This window comes from Maniola jurtina, chromosome 4 (genome assembly GCF_905333055.1).
Source record: "Maniola jurtina chromosome 4, ilManJurt1.1, whole genome shotgun sequence".
Classification (NCBI taxonomy): Eukaryota; Metazoa; Arthropoda; class Insecta; order Lepidoptera; family Nymphalidae; genus Maniola; species Maniola jurtina.
Window position 1 is genome coordinate 5,208,469 of NC_060032.1, and position 16,907 is coordinate 5,225,375.

General features: G+C 36.5%; 2 protein-coding genes across 4 annotated transcripts in view; one reads left to right on the top strand and one right to left on the bottom strand.

Annotated features, from left to right (window-relative positions):
* LOC123864756 overlaps positions 1-3,119 on the bottom strand; it is a 28,687-nt gene extending 25,568 nt beyond the window's left edge. The window contains exons 1-3 of one of the 3 annotated variants that reach the window (XM_045905394.1): positions 2,818-3,118; positions 1,636-2,616; positions 490-1,584 (exon numbers count right to left, since the gene is read on the bottom strand). In XM_045905394.1, the coding sequence (XP_045761350.1) occupies positions 490-1,584; positions 1,636-2,613 (2,073 nt within the window). In that variant the 5' untranslated portion in view covers positions 2,614-2,616; positions 2,818-3,118. Of the gene's footprint in view, positions 1-489; positions 2,617-2,817 lie in introns of all 3 variants that reach the window. The other 2 variants (XM_045905392.1, XM_045905393.1) reach the window with 2 other exon arrangements.
* A 469-nt stretch (positions 3,120-3,588) lies between these two features.
* LOC123864783 (myotubularin-related protein 9) lies at positions 3,589-16,301 on the top strand. The gene is made up of 10 exons (XM_045905461.1): positions 3,589-3,833; positions 6,781-7,034; positions 8,346-8,544; positions 9,754-9,910; positions 10,597-10,710; positions 10,963-11,084; positions 11,645-11,751; positions 12,264-12,484; positions 12,836-13,018; positions 14,018-16,301. Exons 1-10 carry the CDS (start codon positions 3,687-3,689, stop codon positions 14,176-14,178), a joined length of 1,665 nt encoding a protein of 554 aa, XP_045761417.1. The 5' UTR covers positions 3,589-3,686; the 3' UTR covers positions 14,179-16,301.
* Positions 16,302-16,907: the final 606 nt, after the last annotated feature.

The window sequence follows — 16,907 nt, forward strand, 5'->3', positions numbered from 1 at the left end:
TAATTCTGTTGTAGAATTTAGAATTGCCAATTTAGTTTACTTTAGAGATAGCTAAAGTAAACTAAATTGGCAATTCTAAATTTATATTATGAAAGGGCTATTAATATGTTTAGACATGTCATTTTAGCTTTGTTTAGAGATATTTATGCTGATTCTGAGTGTAACTAAATTTTAGAATATGTGCATCTTATTACATTATTGATAGAAATTCAGAAAAAATCAAGTTTAATTTAGAGCTGTCAAACCTCGTGATTTTAGCTGCCAGTCGCAAACCTATAGTTTAAAGTGAGTCTTTTACATTACATCCTTTTTAAGCAATATTAAAAATATAAAGTTGTAGATACTCTAAATTTAGTTTAGAGAAAGACAACAAAACAAAGACCACTGTCTTTCTTAATAGCTTCTGGAAATTCGATTTTTATTTTCATGTGGCATAAATGTTTGTGTCAAAAAGGTTATGTTGCTTCTGGCTGGGTTAAAAATACTCACAACTTCTGGTTGCTGGGATTCCATTAGTTTCTTCTTCTTTGGTGATGGAGACAAACTTTCGCTGTCTTTTTTCCTATTATCAATCTCTTCTTCATCCTCACCCTTTTGATTCTTTCCTGTTACAGAGTTCAAAAATTGTTTTACCTTGTTCACAAATTCTGGATTCTGGGACCGCATTGATCTTTTAGTAGCCTTCTCTGATTTCTCACCACAATTGCTCTTCTGTGAGTTGACACTGCTACGTCTCACATTTTGTATTTTATCTGCCTCCACAGAAATATTTATACTAATGTTATTACTATCTGTGGCAGTTCTGGATTTCCTAGTTTTACTTGTCAGCTGTGTACATTCACTAATAATCTTAGAATCTTTGGCTGACCTGATAAGGGATTTGAGTTCTCTGCTTATACTTTTATTGTGGTCTTTCTCAGATATATCAGAGTTTGTCTCTAATTGAGAGTCATTAGATTTTTCACAAATATTTATTGAAGTGGTAGATCCTCTATCTTCTTTTTTATCTCCTTTGACTTTGTCAGTGGAATCCTTTATCAGTTCTGCATTTTCACCACAATCCATACTTGAGTTTTGTTTGTCTAGAGATTCTTTGTTTCGGGATTTATCTTTGAGCAATGATTTTTCTGATTTGTTTGACTGGGAATCAGATTTATTCAAATCAAGTTTTCCAAAAGTTTTCTTAGATTGTTCTTGTTCTTTAACCACTTCTTTACTCTGTTTTGATTCTTTTATAGATTTTTCTGAAACTGATTCTGGCATTTCTTTGCGGTTAGTAACTTCATCATCGGAAATATCTATAATATCTTTAGACTTCTGTTCCTCTAATGATTTAATAGAAGACTTTTTTGGTGTCTTCTGTCCTACAATTTTCCCTGTTTCATCCACCTTTTTATGTGCAGACATTATTTTCTGCACCTGTTCGGATTTAGTTGGTGTGTTTTGCATCTGATCTGAATTTGTTGATGTCTCCAATACTTGATCCAACTTCTTATGAACCTGCTCTGAAAGTGTTTTTATCATCTGCCCTGACTTAGGTAGTATCTTAGGCACCTGATCTGGCTTAGGAGGTGACTTAGCCACCTGATCAGACTTAGGTTGTGTCTGACCTGATTTAGGTTGTGATTTAGGCACCTGATCTGATTTAGGTGGTGACTTAGGCTCTTGATCTGACTTAGGTGGTGATTTAGGCACCTGATCTGACTTCGGTGGTGACTTAGACACCTGATCAGACTTAGGAGGTAATTTAGGTACCTGATCAGGCTCAGAAGGTGACTTAACCACCTGATCTGACTTTGGTGGTGACTTAGGCACCTGATCTGACTTTGGTGGTGACTTAGGCACCTGATCTGACTTCGGTGGTGACTTAGGCACTTGATCGGACTTAGGTTGCATCTTGGGCATCTGATCTGATTTAGGTGGCATAGGTATTTGATCTGGCTTTTTTGTGTATTCTGAATTGGTCTGCATATTTTGCACCAGATCCAACTTTTTAGGTAGTTGCTCTACTATAAGTGATTTTTTTTGCATCTGCTCTGACTCAAGTAGTTGCTTTTGTATTTGCTCAGATATTGAAGATGTCTTTTGCAATGATTCAGACTTATTTAGGGTATTTTGCAGATGATCTGATATTGTTGGAGCCTTTTGCATATATTCAAACTTTTTAGGTGTTTTTTGGACCTGCACTACTTTTATAGGGATGTTTTGTGCCTGCTCTAATTTTAGTACAGTTTGCATGTGTCCAGAAATTGTAGGTATCTTTTGGTCATGCTCTGACTCAGTTGGTGTACAATTCACCTCCACTGACTTTGTTGGTGTCTTTTGTTTATTAAGGTAAACTATTTGGACTTCCTTATTTGAAGAAATGACTATTTTCTTCGACTGATCCTTTTCGGGGAAACTCATAGGCGTTGCCACAGCCTCCTGCGCATCTTTAGACTTAATTGGCGAAGACTCTGGAGTACCATAGCTTAAATCTTCCTCTTTAACTGCTTCAACAACAATGACTGTCTCAACATTTCCATGTATCCCTGTCGTCAGGTGAGCGTCAGGCACAGCGCTTGTGGTCGAGGTCACGTCGGTGCCCACATGAAGCTCAGAATTCTCCTCCATGACCTAAACAAAAAAAAGCCTACAGTCACCAATATGACCTATTAACTTGAATAAAAAATATGCTGACTTAATGAATTACAGTCATGTGTGGCATATCAACAATAGGCATCTAAATATTGGAACCGGTCATTACCCAAGCTGAGACATCCAGCTAGTTACTTACCTACCTACTTTCAATACATACAAATTCATACAGAAACTTACCTTTGGCGTCTTTGTTGTGCGTCGGAACGATGTTTCTTTCAAGAAACGCTTGTTTTAGGTTACACAACTTCTTGTTTGTCCATCAATGATACCGATATGCCGATATTATAGGTTTAATCAAAAATATTACATTGCAACGAACGAAAGAATTCACACATTGCCATAGCACATAGCAAAATTCACAAACTGTCGCTCTGTTCTGTCTTTACTTGTTATTGGTTAGCGTACAGATGAATCCCGGACGTCACTTGTTTTATTCCAAGCTCGTGCTGTTTATATCTCGTTCTACCACATCTAAATCGTAATGCTGTATCTCTTTGTATTAGTAAAGCGTCTATCTCTTTCATTGACGTTTTCCATCTCTTTTGACACGTTTTATAATAAGTTGCCACTGTTATCTGTATTGTATGTTATATTTTTTTAATGGCAATACTATTTATTTTTGAAAGATATTTGTACTTAGTTAGCTAAATTAGGTAAGTAGGTATGCAATAAATATAAATGATATAAATATAAATACAGTTAATTAAAACCCTTTGCAATTATTTCTCTTAATTTTTTTTCGTGTTTTTGAACTAATTTTCATAGCATTCTATTCATATTTCATTCATATGATTCATTCAAATCTTGATACAAGTCAACGTGGGCGTATGTCGGCGAGCGCCGGCCAGACGTAACTAACTTGTTACAAATAACTACAAACTTGACATTGGCTAATCTTTGTAAAGCCAGACAAGAAAAAAAAAAGTCAACGTCAACTGTCAAATTATGAATTGATTTTATCATTTTATTTCGAAGTAATGTGATTGTGATTGTTTAATTTTTATTAGCCTAGCAAAATATTATTAATTACCTACAAGAGCGGCCTAATGGAATTTATAGAGCTCATACTTATTAATAAACTAGATGGAGTTATACTAAAATATCCTCATCATGAAAACGTAGATGGAACAGTCTGTATCACAGGGCATCACCTCATTTTAAGCTCTAGAAAAGAAGGCGTTCGTGAGTTATGGGTAAGTAAACACTACAATTAACGTATTAAGCAAGTAATTAAGTGCGGGCATTCAAATAACTAAATTGCATGAAACACTTGAAATTTTTGGTAGTTATTTATACCACCTTTGTGAAAAGATACATAGCCACAAAGTCTGACAAAAAATTGTTGTTTCAACAGCATCAAGCAAAACAAAAAATAAATATAACAACAGAAAATTGTTGCTTCAACAACAGCAACCAGCAAAACAAAATAATAATAAAACACTTATGTGCTTAATTTTACACTTTTGCATTGTAAAACTTTGTGGTATTGTAAAAGCAACATATGATATTAAAACTATAAATCGCCTAAATTACAAATATACACCCAAATGTAGTTGAGCTGATATTTTCACTAACTTTGATATTCGTAAGCTTGCCTCTAATCATCAAAGTTATTTAATTAATTCTTCATAGGTGTCTACTGTCTAGCAGTGTAAATATTAAAGTTAGCATTTCTATAAAAAAAATTATTTTGTTCTTAACTTTGCATATAAGTTTATATAAATTATTAAATTTAATAATGACTTGGTCACTGTGAGTTTAGGTTTTTCAAAAATCCTGTGGGAACTCTTTGATTTACTGAGATGAAACATAGCCTATATCTATCTCAGTGATGCAAGCGATCACTCTTCAAAATTTTGTTAAAATTAGACCGAATGGGCCATAAAAAGATAACAGGCAGATTAATATTATTAGTAGGAAAATGTGTTAATATATTGCAGTAATCAGTAATCACCCACCCATGTCCTGTAACAATTACATTAAAATTTATGACTCATGTGCAACATTCATCAGAATAAATTTTATTTTATGATGTAGAAATAAGCAATAAGCTGTAATACATTAACTGTTTACCTACAAAATTTATGAAAATTAAGTTGTTATCTAACAATTTATATAATTAGTTATTGTTAGTTGTACAATTTGTATAAATAAATAGAAGATACCTACCTGTCCCCATTACCAAAGGTTAACTGAAAGAGAATACTAGGTATTATGTTCGCTATTGTGCTTTTTTTTAAATGTGGAATAAAAAGTTTAAAAAAAGGTACACTTAACCCTTTCTACTATATTCTCAGTTGATTGTTAGTTTATATAGTAAATAAGCTTTTTTAATACAGTTGCTCAAAAAGTGGCGTATTGCAGGGACGTATAGCGTTCGGGATGTGGGCTATTATATACTCGTGCTTTTTCTTTACCTTTCTCGCACTCGTGCTTTTTCTTTCCCAACTGTCAAAATATTAAAAAGAAAAACCAACCATGAAGTTTTTACTAAAAAAATTCATAGAAGTTTTTATGATTCATGCAAATACGTATTTCTAATAAGAAGCTACTAATTTGTTTCACTATCAGATTTAATGATTTGATTGAATGAGTTTGGTTAGGTTTCATTTCATTTCATCTCATTAAATTTCATTTTCATTTCATATCAATAAAAAACTTCTACTGAAGACTTGACTGTATGGACATAGTTCCCTTTGCCTACCAGAATGGGTGAAGAAAAAAAAACTCTGCTTATATTCTACGGTTGGCGCTATTTTTCAGAAATTTTTGCGAGTTTAGTTGTTGGTTGCCTAAAATGAGTAATTTCGACCCTAGTTTTTTATATCTATTAACAATAAAGTTGTTTTAAATTAAATTAAATTAGTTGAGTTTATTGTTTTTTTATTATTTTATTAAATTGCTTCATTTTTTCGCAACTGTATTAAAAATAGTCGTTCAGTACACGTGCGGAACCGTCATTGCAACTCGTTCCGACTGTCAACCCTCGCCTTCAGCTACGCCTCGGCTCGGGTAGACATTTGTCGGAACTCTTTGCAATGACAGCCTTTCCGCACTTGTAATGAAATATACTGCTATATATGAAATTCTACGGGAGGTCCTTTACGGTATATGCAGTACAACTGTGGAATGACCTCCCCGAGAATATTCGGAGTTCGAAATCCCTGCCCATTTTTAAAAATCGTTTGAAAGAATTTTACTTATCTATGCCATAATAGTTTAAATATTGTTTTTATTTATTATATTATTACTTTTTATATTATATGTATCCCTTTTATATTATATGCAAGTAATTATATTGTCATATATAGCATATATATATATATTTATATATTATATATATATATATATATATATATATAATTACCTTTTATGTTTATTAGTATATATATAAATCTTTTTAAAAAATTCCTTGCGACTTGGTACTATCCAACCTCCTTCCTAGAACTTCTCCTTTCAGCAAAGGTTGCCTGGTAGAGATTGCTCCAAGCAATAAGGCCGCCTTTGCACACAATTGTTTTTTTCTGCTTTCTTCTTACTGTGTTGTTATCCTTTACATGTGTTTTTGTGTGCAATAAAGAGTTTCTATCTATCTATCTATCTATACTATTGTCTGTGATTTGGTCCAGGTAAAAGATTTTTTTTTCCTACGGGGATGCTTTTTTTTTTCTTGGGGAAAAAATTAATCAATGCATTGATCTCTACCACTCCCTATCCTCGGCGTTTCTCACCCAGCCGCTTCCTTCATAATAAAGCATCAGTCTGTCGTGTTGAAGGGCACTTATTATAGTAGCGATGGATAATAGAAGCAAAAAGTCCTCTAGAGCAGAGACAGCATATTATTAAACATAGCATCACTACCCATATTATTAATGCGAAAGTGTGTTTGTTTGTTGGTTTATTGGTTTGTCTTTCAATTACGCCGCAACGAAGCAACAGCATGACGTGATTTTTTGCATGGGTATAGTTAAAGACCTGGAGAGTGACATTAGTATATGTCACTCTCCAGGTTTATCCTAGAAAATCATAGAGTTCCCACAGTATTTTAAAAAACCTAAATCCATGTGGACAAAGTTGTGAGCATCAGCTAGTTTATAATATTAGTGTAGAAATATAAGTGATTGATAGTTATCTTTGTAGCTTCTACACAAAAATATAGATAGCATAGAGAAAAGGGAGACTAAAGTAAGTGGAGGCATAATACAGGGTGGATCTCTCTATTTAAAATGCAAGGATCTCAGAATATTTCAACTGGACATCAGCAGTACAACAGAATTGAACCTATTGATGCAGACCCTGGAGAATTTGTCAAGTATACAAGACCCGATTCTGTTCTACCCATTCTTTTATCGGCACATGCATCCTATCATGGAAAATGGATATACATTGTATAGGTAAGTAGACAAAAGTTTTCATATTTTAAAATTGTTTACTTTTTAGGTACCCTACTGTTATAAATTTTTAAAAGAACACATGTTTAGGGTTCCATACCTCAAAAGAAAAAACGGAACCCTTATAGGATCTCTTTATTGTCTGTCTGTTCAAATTCAAATTCAAAATATTTTTATTCAATTAAACTTTTAAAAGTGCTTTTGTATCGTCAAAATAATCTACCACTGGTTCGGCATACCGTTCCTAGCGAGAAGAACCAGCAAGAAACTCGGCGGTTGCTCTTTTCAAGTATTCAATTTACAATAGTATGCCATACTGTACACAAGCAATTGCAGCTCCGTGTATTGCTGGAGCGAGTCAAATCCAAGCTTTTTTGTCATTTACATAATCTTGATTGTATAATAAGCTTTTTGCAGGAGCATACTTTTAATAGATTTTTTAAACTTGTGTAAAGGCAAATCTAAAATTGACTGTGGAATTTTATTATATTATCTTATATTTTGTCTGTTTGTCTGTCCGTCTGTCCGACTGTCCGTCCATCCGTCCGTTTTTTTCAATTTTCAAAGTAAGATAACTATACCAAGTGGGGTATCATATGAAAGGGCTTTACCTGTACATTCTAAAACAGATTTATTTTTATTTTTAAGCACAATAGTTTTTGATTTATCGTGCAAAATGTTGGAAAAAATACCCGAGTAGGGAACCCTCAGTGCGCGAGTCTGACTCGCACTTGGCTGGTTTTTTCTGAAAGAAAATGCAAGGGAGATAGGAAGAGAAGGATGAGATACCAATTTCTCTCTTTCTGACCTCACAAAACATTCAAAAGAAGAAAAAGCAACTTTACTTAAGCTGCGTCCATCTTAGACAGCATTTCTTACCAGAAGGTGAGATTGCATAAGCGTGAAAGGGCATAGCCACACCGCGCGTCACGTGTGCGCTGACATTACTTTGCTCAATTATTACTATTTTAAACTGCATAAACATTTTAGGTATCGAACTCTGACGAGGCAGAATGCTTGTAACAATTGAATAATCGAAAAACAATCGGTTGTTTTTTCAATTGTCACTTAGCGCGGGGGTCTGAATGAATTGGAAATCTAATGCAATTGTGCAATTGATGATTGTCGATTCGTTCTAAACAATGTGCTCCGTATTCGCAATGCGGAACATTATAATCGAACAATTTTACAATCGATTGTTGCTTTTTAATCGATTGTTTTTTGTATGTATCAACATTTATATCGAATAAATCGATTTAATAACCCATTACATTACAACAAAACGAATTTAAAAAATAACTTTAAAACTTGCAGTGTTGAAGGAGAATTCACGAAAGTGTTAGCGACAGAGGAATGGCGCATATCACGCGTGAACCAGCACTACACAGTGTGTCCTGCATACCCCAAGGGTGTGGTGGTGCCAAAGATAATAGATGACGAGACGTTAGCCGCTGCTGCCACGTTTAGACAAGGTGGCAGATTTCCCGTGCTCTCATATCGGCATAATAATGGTGTAAGTTCATATTTTACTAGCTGATGCCCGCGACTTCGTTCGCGTGGATATAGGTTTCTTAAAAATGCCCGTAGGAACTCTTTAATTTTCTAGAATAATAGTAGTAATGTGTTAATCCAGGATATAATCTATTTCCATTCTAAATTTCAGCCAAATCCGTCCATAAGTTTTTACGTGAAGGAGTAACAAACATACACACGAACTTTCGCCTTTATAATATTAGTATGATACTGAGTGCAATCCTATCCATCGGATCGTAAACGCCCACTGCTAGGCAGGATGCTGAACAAAAGCGCGGCATCAAATACGACTCTCCGCCTGCCTCATCCACCCACTTTTTCACGCCACCTTTTGCAGGCCATTAGTCCAATGGACTGGACAATTCTACTCCAGAATTCATCTGCTCCAGCGGCTATCGGTTCTGCAACGGACATGACAGCCATTTCAGCTTGTTGAACTATGTCAGTTACCTTTGTCCTTCCATGAATTTTCTCATTCTGGATTATAGTTTTTTTTTTTTTTAAAAGAATGTTAGCCATTCTATCATGACTAACATTTCTCTTTCCCATCCAACTAAGCGTAAAGCACAAGCTAGGAGTGGGTATGACAATAGTGCAACGGGTGGGGTTTGAACCGCCGACCTTTCGGATTTCAGTCCGCTCCTATAACCATGGAGCTATTGAGGCTACTGAATGAAGGCTACTGAAAATTGCAAGTCAATGTGCTGATAGCCTACCATTGGGGGTCTGGGCTTTGAACCCAAGCACAGTTCTACTTTTCAGACATTTTTTTAAATTTTTATTTAAACAATTTTATTGCTTAATACTATGACAAAGAATAAAATACATATAATATTTATGTGCATTTTTAGCAATTAAATATCACTGGCTTTAACGGTAAAAGAAAACATCCTGAAAAAAACCTACATACTTGAGAGTTCTTCATAATGTTCTCAAAGGTGTCTGATATTTGCTAATCCATATTTGACTTGGGCATATGGTGGACTATTGTCTAAACTCTTGTTATTTTGAAAGGAGAGCCATGATCAGTGCCATCATCAATCAGGCAGACGGTGCAGTGGGTTTAAATTATTTTTTTAACCAGAAAGCCTCCTGATAAATATTTCAGGGCCCTTGAGTGGGTTGAAATTATGACCTGACTTGACGCCACGTAGCGTAAATATGACTAACTATATTCCCCTATTTCTAGGCAGTATTACTAAGAGCCGGTCAGCCACTATACGGGCCCAAACACCGGCGCTGCAGGCCTGACGAGGCGATATTGAATACTGTAGTGAGCGCTGGCATGAAAGGTGTTATATACGACCTGAGAAGCTCCAACGCGATACTACAGCAGCAAAATAAAGGTGAACTTTTTTTTAAGAATATTAGCCATGCTAATCATGACTAATATCCCCCTTTCCCCTCCAGTTAAGCGTAAAGCTTATGCCAGGAGTGGGTACGACAATAGTGCAACGGGTGGGGTTTGAACCGCCGACCTTTCGAAGTTCAGTCCGTTCCTCAACCGTTGAGCTATCGAGGCTAGAACTTATTTAGCAAAAGGCTTTATGAAAGCTCCATATAATTTTCAAATTTAAATTCTAGCAAACTAGTGTCTCTTATACGTCCGTCTGTGCCTGCCGGTACGAAAAACAGTCGGCAAGAAACTCGGCAGTTACTCTTTTGAAATCATAAATATTTAAATTTAAATATGTTAGAAAATCCTCAAGATTTGATAAAGCGGTGGGTAAACATTTTATGATAGTACATCCACGAAACAACATAAAAAACCATTTTTAAGAGCCCATAAAAACTCACTGCTGTTTTTATTGGGTCATAGAATAATGTGGCTAGTCCTGTTGTACACTATCTCCAAACTCAATTGACAGATCTAAATGTATTGCTATCCCTTTCATGTTGGTTCCTACGGAAAAGGATAGCACTAGATTTAAAACTATTTATTTTCATGTAGAGATTATGAACAATGGCATCGCCACAATGATTTGTGGCAGATAGATTGTGATCAATGGCTTTTTTTTTTGTTTATTTGCAGGTGGAGGGAGTGAAAGTCCCGCTAACTATTCACAGTGGAAAATATATAACAGATCCATGGACGAGGTGGATAACCAACAGCAGTTATTGGAGAACTTTTCCAAACTTATCGAAGGTATCGGCTCTGTTAATTAAACTTGAATCTCAATATAAAGAGAGCCACAGTAGTTCGACACCTTAGATCTTGTGGTAAATAACTACCACGACACGAGACGACCTGACCATACACGCTGGAGTTTTAATGGTTGTCTTAATTAATAAAATCTGCATCAGTCAATTCCGTTAATCATGAGTGATGAATGATTGATGAAACAGAGAATCGTCCTTATATTGCAAACAATTTTTCAAGTTTCAAATTATCTTCCAGCGTGCGTAGATCGGGAAATATCAAGCGACAAGTGGCTATCCAAGCTAGAGTCCTGTGGCTGGCCGGAGTCCGTTAGAAACGCGCTGCACACTGCCTGTATAGTTGCTCAGCATATACACCAGGTATGATGAATACTTGACAAAACTTAATAAAATCACAAAATACCTACAACCTTACTGGTACAAATAAATAGCGTCTGTATTCACCACGTAATAAAGTGTAATTCAACTCGCATTCACTCGCAAAGTGAAACAAACGCCTCTCTCACATATGAAATCGAAGAAAATCGGGCGAACCACCGGCGCGGCGGTTCGCGCTGCATCTTGGGTCTGTGACCATGTGAACCGCTCAAGACATACTACACTAGCCAACTGCGCGTGTCTCACAAAAACTCGCTCAGAGACGCTCTCTTGGCGATCAAAATATGACCGCCTAGAGGCTGTCCCTGATAATCTCTTTTATTGACACGGAAATCAATTGTACGTTTTTTGAGCGAGAAAATAATCGGTAGCTAGTCGCTTCCTCGTTGGCTCGACGGTGGAACTAGTGCCTAAAGGCATCAGTAGATGATACTCTATAATACACTAACAGATGCTCACTAAAAAGAAAAGCTTCATCAAAGTTAACTCGTTGTGACTGTCTATTTCAGGTAGGTAACAATATAATTAATTGAAATTTACAGAAAGCAGAACCAGTCCTAATACACGGAACGCGGGGAGAGGATGCAACATTATTAGTTTGCTCATTAGTACAAATTATTCTTAATCCTGACTGCCGGACTCTCCGAGGGTAAATATAAAATTATTATTTTGTATTTTTCGAAAAACATCGCGGCTCATTCATTTACGCTCATTTTTCAATACATTCCGTTCTGACTAAATACTTAGCTGCCCTGTCGGATGTGTGTAAATAACTAGTATAGTGGTTAGACCCAAAATAAGACCTCGTTTTTAAGTGCGGAAACCAGTCCAGAGAGAAAAAAGAAGAAAAAGAAGACCTCACGTCCTGAGGTCGGACACACTTCAAATTTTCGGTATTAGTGCCCTCTATCGACATCAATAGAATTTAATGTGGAGGAGAAAATCAGGCTCTTTTCTTCTTAGGGATGCTAATTTTATTTCTATTTGATATTTGAAACCTTGAGCAACCAAGTTTTTGCTGGGGTTCCTATGTAGAAACAGCATTCCAAACCAAGTGGTAGATCCATTTGAAGATTTAAAAGTACTTTGTAAATGTTTTTACCACTATTGACATCAATAATGAGGTTAACTTAAAATTTTACAAACCTTCTTTGTTTCTAGGTTACAAGCTTTAATAGAAAGGGAATGGCTTCAAGCAGGCCATCCGTTTGGCACAAGACTAAGATCAGGTCCATACTCAGCATCACAAGCAAGATCAGCACCAACGTTTCCTCTGTTCTTGGACTGCGTGCGGCAATTCTTGGAGCAGTTCCCCTGCAGTTTTGAATATCGACAATGCTTCCTTGTCACTTTGTTTGAACATGCATATTCTAGTCAATTTGGTAAGTTTTCAGTATCTTAAATTGTTGCTTGAAATATTTTTCTTTTATGTTATGCCCACAGATAACACTAACGATAAATAAAAAATCAAATTTACATGGAAGTACTACGTAATAGACACGTCATTCTGAACTAAAATTTTTGCGGGCTACAACTATAATGTGCGATAGGTTGAGATGGCAACGGGGGGGGGGGGGCTCACCCGCAGTGGGTTAGAGCTGGACGTCCCCCCCGCCCCATACTCCAATTGCCATCTCACCCTGTCGCGTACTATAGACCTGCAACATTTGCACCAACACTTTTTTTTAAAGAGTTCCAAAGCCTGAATTTGAAAATCCAATTTTTATTTCCAGGAACATTCCTCTGTGATAGCGATCAGGAACGTGAAACACGTGGCGTTTATGATCAAACTACGAGTATATGGTCGTGGATCAACCAGCCTGACGAACTGACGGCCTACATCAACCCGCTATATGACCCCACGCCTAATGTTATATGGCCTTCCGTTGCACCTATGAGCTACGTCATTTGGGAAGGTAAGCAAAATGTAGTTAAAAACATTGTAAAACTAGACATATCGATCAAACTAAAAAATAAGAATATTTAGTAGTGCCTCAACCAGGCACATGAATTGACGGCCAACATCAACAAAAACAGCACCTTTTCTTTGCACCAATCCATTGTCATTTGGGAAGATGGGGTAAAGAGATGATATAGCTGTAAGTAGGTATATGCTCAAAGATCAACCGGCCAGACAAACTTCAACATCAACCCGCTTACGAATCCACGCCTAATGTAGTTTGGCCTTCCGCTGCACCCATGAGTTACTTCATTTGGGAAGGTTAGCAAAATGTAGTTAAAAACTTTTTAAAACAGGACATCATCGATCGATCAAACTAAGTCACGTGAACCCGTTGATCTGGTTTTTCGTGATTGAAGCACAAAGGTGTAAAAAATGGCATGCCATCCCGTAGGAACCGGTTGTTTTTAGGTTTCCGTACTTCAAAAGGAAAAAGGAACCCTTATAGGATCACTTCGTTGTCTGTCTGTCTGTTCGTCTGTCGTGTCTGTCAAGAAACCCTATAGGGTACTTCCCGTTGCCCTAGAATCATGAAATTTGGTAGGTAGGTAGGTCTCATAGCACAAGTAAAGGAATAAATCCGAAAACTGAATGTATGGTTGTAATTAATTTACTAAATCACATATAGATGGCACTGTTGTCATTAACTTGCAGTGTTGCACATAAAAATGTTATAAAATATCTTGTACGATGTACGGAACCCTTCATATGCGACTCCAACTCGCACTTGACCGGTTTTTCTGGGATAAAAGTAGCTGCATCACTCTTCAGGCCTTTAGCTGTACCAAGCGAAAAAATCACGCCGATCTCTTGCTATGTTGCGACATTATTAAATAATAAACCAATAAAGTAATAAACCAACTAACCAACGCACAAACACACTTTAATTAATTAATATATTTAATCATTTATATAACAAGTAATTTTACTACAGTTAGCAACGTCCCTATTCCAGAACTCTACCTCCGTTGGCTGGCCCACCAACACACAGAAGAGCGCGAAGAGCAATACAAGATTATACGTACGCGTGAGCAACACTTACGCGCGCAGGCCTTACAGCTACGTAGAGAACTGCTCGATCTAGCCAACCAGTACTACGCGCCCACTGGCAAATGATGCGGTTACTTTACCTATAACGCGTGCCAGTAAAGATCAGATCATTCCATCTCACTTACAAAGTATACCTGAATACAGCGTGTGAGTGAAACGGAATCAAGCGTCGCTTCGATTCGATTCGTTCCTTTACTGACACGCGTTATGAAGCCAGACACTCAATGCGCTATGGAAACTGCGCGCGCAGGCTTTAGAACTCCTCAGAGAACTGCTCGATTTAACCAGCCAATACTATGTGCCCACTGGCAAATGATGCGACTATTTCACCTATAAGGCGTGCCAATAAGGAATGGATCATTATATCTCACACAGTAAGTATACCTCTGTATAGTAGGTGAGTGACTCAGAATGATAAGCGCCGCTTCGGTTCTATTCGTATCTTTATTGGCATGCGTTATAAAGCCAAAAACTCAATTCGTTATGGAAATTGCGCGCGTAGCCTTTACAACCCACCTTTACAGCTTTTGCACAGGGGACTGCACGATTTGATGAGTTGGTTCTTATAAAGAGGCATTGCAAAACATTTAGCTAGTTTATTAATAAAATAACTAACATTCCTATAAAACTGTTGAATAATTTTTATTAGGAATCCAATGGCGTCAATCTTAATTAAAGTCTCAAATTGCATAACGTCCTCATATCTTACAGTGATTGCAAAACTAGTATGTGGTCCGATCTGAACACAGGCCTAATTACGCGGTGTACAAAAACAGATCTCAGCCGGTCTTGTTATTTTGCCCTTGTATCTGCGCACCTTGTTGTACCTGCGCAGACGCCATGTTGTAACTTCAGGTTTGTCTGCTTATTTTGCGATCACTAACGCTAAGTACACTGCGAACTACATTCTCGTAGCGTGTCTAAAGGGCACTAGAGTGAGGGAACTTTCGGTTTATCGACGATATGTCAAATATTAGGAGGCTATGGCGACGTAAAATCAAAAAAGAAAAATAGGGCTACCTGCGTCAAAAGCACTAATATTTGACGCCTGCCAGTGACGTCGAAGCCTCGACGTTTTGTTAGAAGTTCCCTAAGGGTCGTGAACTGTGACGAAATAATGCGATCGATGTGAAGACGTCGACACTAATCTGTCGTGCCGTTCTGACGCACCGAGTGCATTTTCATTGGTCGACCGCTAGAGTGCGTCCCAACGCATCACGACCCTGCATTTTGTTTGAATCCTTGTACCTATAACTAACTTCAAAAACAAATTTTTGATCATTCTTATGATTTTTTTAAATTGCCTACAAATTTTGTTTTTGCAACGTAATTTTTTATTGAATCATTGCAAATTGTACTTTAGATATTTAATTCAAGATTTTGATACTAAAAAGAATGGCACTTTTTTGTACATAAAACTGCTAAACCTTGTAGTTGTTAAAAGTGAATTTCTAAAAAGGCTAAATAAAACTGCCAGGAAACTTGTTTTAAAAGTATAATTATAATTAGTTAGGTAAAAAGCTAAGCAACACAACTTAAGACAACTTTTGTAAATTTTTCAAAATACAAGAGCAAGGCAACGTGCAAATTAATTTTAGTACGATAATAAAGAAAACGTCTAGAAAGAAGGTTCAGACAATCTACGTGAAAAAAAAATGTCCAGAGCTGATTGGTTTTTTGTATATTTGGGGCACTGAGTATCCACTTAAAAAGAGTCCTAATAAAATAGGAAGAGACCCAGAAATGTACAATATCGTCCTCAATTTGAGTTCATCATCAAGACAGCACGCTGAAAGACGTTTTAATGCTGATGGATTTGAACTCTGCAAAAAAATTGTCAGATAAAACATTACCACCATACATACCTCACCCTTTAAGACAACTTTTGAAAATATTGTTAAATAAGTATTATACATAATTACAATAAAGCCAGGTAGGTACTTACTCACTAGCGATCCGTTACCGTTACATGTTACTAAGGAATTACCATAATTATTATTAATATATAAGAGGAAAGGTGACTGACTGACTGCCCGATCTATCATATCTATCTAACGGAATAAAAAAATAAAAAAGCTCAAACTACTTGACGGATCGGGCTGAAATTTGGCATGCAGATAGCTAGGTTATGACGTAGCCATCCGCTTCGAAAGGATTTTTGATAATTCAGCTCCTAAGGGGGTAAAATAGGGGTTTTAAATTTGAAATAAGCTAATTATTTCCTTTTTTCGCGAATCAAAGAAACTTTACGAGGTCCCTCGCGAGGCGAACATTGAAGACGCTAGTGAGTACTCGGCTTAAGTTTATGTCTATCGATTTTAGTTGACTACCTTAGTTTTAGTAGCTCCTTTACATTGGTGCTAATTCGGACGTATAAAAAAACTCTAAAATTCTTTTGAAAATCGGCACATCTAAAGTCTATCGTTTTTCTGTAACAAACGTGAAAAGGATATCACTATTTAGCACCACTATATTAAGAAAAGTATTTTAAAAAGTGCTAATTATTGTTTCATGGTGCTAATTCTAGTGTCTCAAACTAAATTGACATGTCTAAAATTAGCCTGCACAGACCTGTCACAATGATATCTGCGGTATAGTTAAAGCGGCCGGCTTAGGGCTAATAGCAATAAAACTATTTAACCATAGTGTGAACCATATTTTGAACGGTCATAAGTCCTAATGTGTGCGAGTAAAATTCAACCGAAGGACTACTTGTTTAAAGCTAAAAATTTATTGTATTTCTCGCAAACAAAGAACTTTTGCGCATGCATAGGGTTGTCAAATAGATGTATTTT